This window comes from Cajanus cajan, chromosome 4 (assembly GCF_000230855.2).
Source record: "Cajanus cajan strain Asha chromosome 4, NIPB_CcT2T_4, whole genome shotgun sequence".
Lineage (NCBI taxonomy): Eukaryota > Viridiplantae > Streptophyta > Magnoliopsida > Fabales > Fabaceae > Cajanus > Cajanus cajan.
Genome location: NC_138520.1, coordinates 24,318,126 through 24,325,286, shown reverse-complemented (window position 1 = coordinate 24,325,286; position 7,161 = coordinate 24,318,126). Strand labels below are relative to the sequence as shown.

General features: G+C 35.5%; 1 protein-coding gene across 1 annotated transcript; it reads left to right on the top strand.

The window, feature by feature from the left end:
- Nucleotides 1-1,225: 1,225 nt before the first annotated feature.
- LOC109803078 (cysteine-rich receptor-like protein kinase 42) lies at nt 1,226-5,514 on the top strand. The gene is made up of 6 exons (XM_083072425.1): nt 1,226-2,255; nt 3,227-3,343; nt 3,453-3,803; nt 3,986-4,220; nt 4,499-4,643; nt 4,734-5,514. Exons 1-6 carry the CDS (start codon nt 1,430-1,432, stop codon nt 5,115-5,117), a joined length of 2,058 nt encoding a protein of 685 aa, XP_082928551.1. The 5' UTR covers nt 1,226-1,429; the 3' UTR covers nt 5,118-5,514.
- The last annotated feature ends 1,647 nt before the right edge of the window (nt 5,515-7,161 follow it).

Genomic DNA, 7,161 nt, shown 5'->3' with positions numbered 1-7,161 from the left:
TCATTGCATAACCGTCGCGCCCATTAACGCGCCAGCCTCGATCATCGAAATGGGAAGCGACAGTTATGACACATGGCATCCTGACAGGCCAACGTACGCGAAAGGTCACTTCCCTCCAGCAAGCTCGGTCTTAACTCCTCGACCTACGATCTTCGGAGCTCGGGGGGCTAGTGTACTATCCGTACTGCGAGACCGAGCTCCGAGCTCGGTATCACAGCGCAAGATGACCTCGGACACGCGCTACGCGACGTCAGCTCGGCATTTAAGTAGATCATAACTGATCTCAGGGAATCTCGCTCCAGACGGGATCCATTATCTAATCTTATCATATCTCATCTCAGGCCCAAGGCCCAAAGCAACCCTAATTTACACTAAGGTACGTGCATTATTTATACGAGACTCATACTCATACAAACCCTAACTTTAGCATCGGAGTCTCTTTTGCAGGTACCACCCCCATCTTGGAATACCAACGTACCAGTGAAGGAGGCTCACCAATCTTACTCGACAGATCATCTCTACAGCAGATTTTCGATAAGAACAATGCACATAAAACATTTTATTGGTGCAATAATGATAGAGTTGCTTAATTTTATTTCATCTTATCTTCTATTTATTTGATTACCATATATAACATTATACGAAATATCCATAAGTAGAAAATATTACTTTTTATGGAAATCGTAAATTACACTATTAGAATTGTTTAATTTTGTAATGCCACTTGAAATTTATTTTTTAATAAACTTATTTTTTTTTCCTTTTATGAGTATTCCTAATTCACTGAATTTGATGACTATAATTAACTCCAAAGGTTTTCACGCACAATGAGAACTAAATACAATTTTTTTATTATTTTCTGTTAAATAAACTGCCCGAGGAGAATAATAAATTTCCTTCGAATAACGCACTCTTTAAAATCATAAAATAAAGTAATAAACCCTACAATTATTAAGAAAAAAATAAGAAACGTCGCCTATACAAACAAACATTGTTATAGTAAAACCTATGACGCCAATTATTAAATAATAAAACTGCAAAATTATTGTCTTTTAAGTCCAGGAAATTCAAAAAACCCAATTCGTACTTAAAAGTGCACGAGAAAAGAAACCTCTATAAAAAGTGATTTAATATTTTTATTTTATGTCATCAGTCATGATCACACAGCAGAAGATTTAGGCACGAACACAGTACTAGTTCACCACTCCACAAATATGGGAAATACATGAACAAAGAAATTTGAAGTTTGAAGTTACCAACTGTAATAACTCTGTTTTCTCCATACTCTCTAACAGAGGTAGGAAGAAAGAACACGTTGTTATAATAATAATAATAATAATAACAACATCCAAGTCCCACCTACACACAAAAAAGTAGTTAAGCAATAACAGTACAGCAAAGCAAACCCAGCAAGGGAATTGCCAAAAACATGTTGATGTACTCATCATGGGTTGTCTTGATCTTCACCTCGTTTTTCTCAGTTGCAGTCTCGGATCCACGAATCACGGAAGCGGGACTGTACTGCGGCACAACGAAGGCGCCTCTGAAGGCGAACTACATCCCAAGCTTCATCAACGAAATGGAGAAGCTCTCGCAGAAGGTGGCGAGTAGCAACTGGGGCATGCACTCCATCAACGCATCACCATCACCATCACCATCATCATCATCATCATCATCATCTTCATCATCTTCATCGTCATCGTCATCAGTTATTCCCATATTTGGGTTCGCGCAATGCTTCGGCGACATGTCGCACACGGACTGTCTCCTCTGCTACGCGGCCAGCCGGACGAAGCTGCCGCGGTGCCTCCCATCGGTGGCGGCGCGCATCTACCTGGACGGCTGCTTCCTGCGCTACGACAACTACAACTTCTACGCGGAGGCCACCGACGGCGCGAGGGACGGCGTGAACTGCAGCGGCGGGGGAGTGGAGGAGGACGGGAGGGCGGGGCTTGGGGAGAGGGTGGGGAGGGTGGTTGAGAGAGTGGTGGGCGTGGCGGTGGGGGAAGGTGGTGGTGGTGGTGGTGGTGGTGGGTTTGGGGTGGGAGAGGTTGAGGGGGTTTATGCTTTGGCTCAGTGCTGGAAGAGTGTTGGGAGGGAGGGGTGTAGGGAGTGCTTGAGGAAAGCTGGGAGGGAGGTTAGAGGGTGCTTGCCCAAGAGGGAAGGGAGGGCCTTGAATGCTGGATGCTATTTGAGGTATTCAACTCACAAGTTCTATAATCAACAACCTCTTCTTCATGCAGATCCTCAAAATGGTCAGTAATTAACCCTGTCAACTAGGGTTGAAAAAAAAATGCCACACTCAACAAGTTTTTTTCTTTCTTTTCATTGGAATGGGTGTTTTTCTATTGGACTTTGATTTAATCTGATATCTAAATTTACGCTGAATGTGGTGACTTTTAGTTTGTGTTGGGGGTTGAGTCTATTTGGATACAAGTTTAGAAGAATTTGTGAGTGTAAAGAGAATTTTTTTTTACTAATGAAGCTGTTAAAGGCTCTTTTAAATTTGCATCCAAATAGATTGATTGAGTAAAGGATTAGGTACAGGCAACTTCTTTGGTGGTTTTAGACTTTAGTAGCAATGATTTCTGAATATGGTGATAAGGCGGTGGTGGATCGGTGGTGATACATGCAATGACTTTGAAAGAAAGTTTTAATTGTACTCGTGGTCGCCATTTTGTTACAATCTTTTTTATGATTTATTTAATATGGTAGTATAACTCTTTCAAATTATGTTTATCTTATGGGGTAAAGTGATACTTTTAATTTTGATTTTATGTCTAAGTTGGAGGGATTGAATTCAGCCTCTGTTTATGAATACAAGTGTCGATCAATTTGTGTTAACAGTTTTTGATATTTTGTCATGGTGTATGACATATTGGGGAATAACATATTAATGAGGTCACAACTGCTGACGGTCCGAAAATCCAGATGTTGGAGCTAAAATTACGGTTGCAGATCAATTTTAAAAACCTTTGTTTTGAGTTTTGTCCTTTTGTTTTCAAATGGGGTTTGAATCTTTCTTGCGAAATTTTCATCCATTAGTCTTTTATCATTATAACTCAAATGTTTTTCAATTTTCCTACGCCTAAATAGATTCCAGATCTTAATTCATAGATGACACTAAGGGAGAAAAAAATGTTTCTGTTACTGTTTTTTTTTCCTCAGCAACCAAACAGCCAGTTCTATCATATGTAGATGTCTTGTCTGAGTTTCAAATTTTCAGGATCTTTAAGGAGAAGAGGAGTCATAGTAGCAGAAGTATTGGCAGCAGCTGCAGTTATAATGCTCGCTCTCTCTGCCTCTTATGCGGCCTTCACAAAATTGTCAAAGATAAAAAAAGGTGAACATTTTGGAAATGAAACTATCATTACCAACACCGTCAAGATGGATTTGTTAATTGTTATATGTTACTCTCTTATGCTGTATTTTTCTTCTCGTGAATCACTCAGAAAACAATAACCTTGGTCAGATTTCCTCTTCCATAAGCAAATCTAGCTTGAATTACAAGTATGAAACACTTGAGAAGGCCACGGATTATTTCAACTCTTCAAGAAAAATAGGCCAAGGTGGAGCTGGTTCAGTTTACAAAGGTGTTCTCCCAAATGGGAAAGTTGTTGCGGTTAAGAGGTTGATCTTCAATAACAGGCAATGGGTGGATGAGTTCTTCAATGAAGTGAATTTGATTAGCGGAATTGAACACAAGAACCTTGTTAAACTATTGGGTTGTAGTATTGAAGGCCCTGAGAGCCTCCTTGTGTATGAGTACTTACCCAAAAAGAGTTTAGACCAATTTATTTTCGGTAAGTTCTCTTGTTTCTTTTTTTTTTGTTTCATGGAGGTAAGTTCTCTTTTATATTGCAGTATAATGTAATTACTTTTTTTAATTTCCTAACATCAACCAACCAATATGTGAGTAGTAAGATATATCAAATGCTTTTCTCTAGTTTCATGAAGGTGACAAACACGGTAATGTGTTTTGCAGAAAAGAACAGAACTCAGATTCTAAACTGGAAGCAGCGGTTTAATATCATTCTTGGAACAGCAGAAGGGCTTGCATATCTTCATGAAGGCACTAAAATAAGAATAATCCATAGAGACATCAAAAGCAGCAATATTCTTCTGGACGAGAATCTTATTCCTAAGATTGCAGATTTCGGCCTTGCCCGGTGTTTTGGTGCTGATAAGTCACATTTGAGCACTGGAATTGCAGGAACACTGTAAGTACTTGGATTTAGCATATGATATTGTGCATGTTACATACATAATTAGTGTCGGTTCTTGATATCTGTTGGTTCTTTTAAGGAGTCGTTCAAACTTAAATCCATAAGAATTAATCTGTTAAGTAAAAAATAAGACTTAAATAGCTTTTATGTCCTAATATATGGTCGTTCTCGTTTTTTAATTTTTTGATAAACAAAAGGCCCGTTGATTTTATTTATTTCTCTTACATGTTCCATAGTCTTAATCCACACTTGATTTTTCATTTCTGGAGCAGAGGTTACATGGCTCCCGAGTACCTAATTCGAGGACAACTTACAGACAAAGCTGATGTGTATAGTTTTGGGGTACTTGTTCTGGAGATTGTAAGTGGCAGGAGAAATAACGTCTTCAGAGAGGACTCTGGTTCACTTCTACAAACTGTAAGACTTGTGCTTAATTTGAACAAAATTTGAAACAACCATTTCATTTGTTTGTAATTACCTAGTGATAAAATATCATTTTGTCACCAGGTTTGGAAACTTTACCGATTAAACACATTAACTGAAGCTATCGATCCTTGCTTGGGTGGTGATTTTCCTGAAACTGAAGCATCAAGGGTGTTTCAGATTGGATTGCTTTGCACACAAGCTTCAGCTACTCTAAGGCCATCCATGTCTCAAGTTGTTCACATGCTAAGTAATTCAAATGTGAATGTTCCAACACCAAATCAACCCCCATTTTTGAACACTGGAGTGCAAGACTCAGACAGCTCCATTAAGTCTTATAATAGCACTAACAGCTTCATATCCAATGCCTTGAAGAAGATTGGAGTGTCCTACAGCTACTCAGAGTCCTCTACTTCACGCAACTCAGACGGCCCATCAAGAAGTGAAGAATCAATTGTCCAAGTTTGATTTTCAAGAGTTTTAAGTGCAGTCTCCAATCACAATGTCACAGTTTTGAAGGGTTTTGTGACTGCAATAGCTGTTGTGTCACTTACAGAAAGATCATGATTTTGGCCTCCAGAGGGTGACAACAACCGCAGTTAAAAGCCTTGCTGATTTCAAACATGTTCCTTGGTTTTGGGTGGTCATGTTCATATGTTGTTTACTAGAGTTAGGACTTAGGAAGGTGATTTATATTAACCAACCAAATCTAAAATACAAAGGAAAAGGTCGCTTGTTGAGAGGGTAGCAAGTGAGAAAGGTTTAACAACAGTTCACTAACTGTAGAGATGAGTGACATAACATGATTCACATCCTCTTATTTGTAATGTTTCCATAACTTTTATCGATGATTCTGTATTCTTGATTCTTGTATACAAAGAATTTAACACACACAACACCAAAAAAAAGGGAAATAAATAAGAGATATCTCACTGTTCAAATATGTAATCTAACTAAAACTTTAAAGGCTAGATATTTGCAATTTCTAATATTATATTATTTTTATGAAGTTATAATATATTTTCCGACCTTCTAAAATTTTATTTTAACCCTAACACTTAATAAAATGCATTTCCCCCCTTATAATTATGAAATTTCCTCAGTCCCTAGGTATAGTTATGTTAACTTATGTATCTCAAAATGATAGAAAGGGTATGTTCTTCCTTTATTTGTTGCGTCATATAATACGTAACATTTTGTGATAGTGAAAAATCTCAAGCTTAACTTAGATACTAGTTGTCTTGTTTAGTTACCCTTGAGGTCTTTTGAAGGCCAAGTACAAAAGGGTTTAACAAGGAAACACATTGATACCAAAGAAATTTGAGGCATTACTTTGATATTAGCTGAGTTTTGCAAATGGTGTTGAATTAGAGTTTCAATTGTTGAAAAATTGTTAGCTATTACAGGGTATCAAATATATAAACTCTTAATCCAGTTTAAGGAAGGAGTTGAAGGAAAATAATAAGAAGGATTCAAGGGTATTATTTGTTCTTCAACAAGCTATTGTTGACATAATGTTTTCAAGAAAAATGGATTTCACAAATGCAAAGGAAGCATGTGATACATTATGGGAGGAATTTTAAGGAAGAGACAAAGTACACAATGTTAAACTTCAATTTTAAATTTGAGTTAATAAATATGAAGACTTTAAGACTACAAAAGATTATTATTTTAGAATAAAAGATTCAGTTAATCAAATGAGAATATATGAGAAAAATATTCTTGACGAAAAAATTGTTGAAAAAATTCTAATTTCTATTCCTATAAATATGATTCAATCATAATTACGATTGAAAAAATTAAAAATTAATTTATATTATAGGTGACACAATTAATAAGCTCTTTTAAAATCTTGAACAAAAATTGAAAAGACGTGAAGAAAATTATGTTGAAAATATATTTCAATCAAATTTCAAATAATGGTTTCATAATAAAGAATATAGAGAAAATAAAATATTGGAGAAATTTTTAAAAATAAATTTTTTTTTAGAAATTTCTTTAAGACGAATCAAGAAAAAAATCCTCAATTAATTAATTTGTTTATGATGAATTAACATTTATTCCATTATATATAGGGATGTCTTTTAACTTGAGTGAAAGTAAAGTCATCTATTATAATCCTCTCACAATTTGAAATCAATAAAAGGTCATGTCTTCATCTACACTCTTCCTTATATCTATATGTTGATTTTTCTAGACAAAAACAAATAATTATGTGCTTTGTTCATAACTCTTCTAGAAAGCTAAACATAAACAAAACAAGTCACTTAATCTAAAACAACTAATAATCAAAGGCTTTATTAATTGAAACAAATCACTAGTTTGAAAATATGATTTCTTTTTTATTTTCATATTAACAAATAATATATATATTAAAATTATTAATTAATATTTTCATATGATAATGAATGAAATTATTTCAAGAATTACTCTCCATCTCATATTTTATTTTCTCTTAATCCAATAATTTTAACGAGTAATTCATTTTTTACTATTAGATTGAGAAAAAATA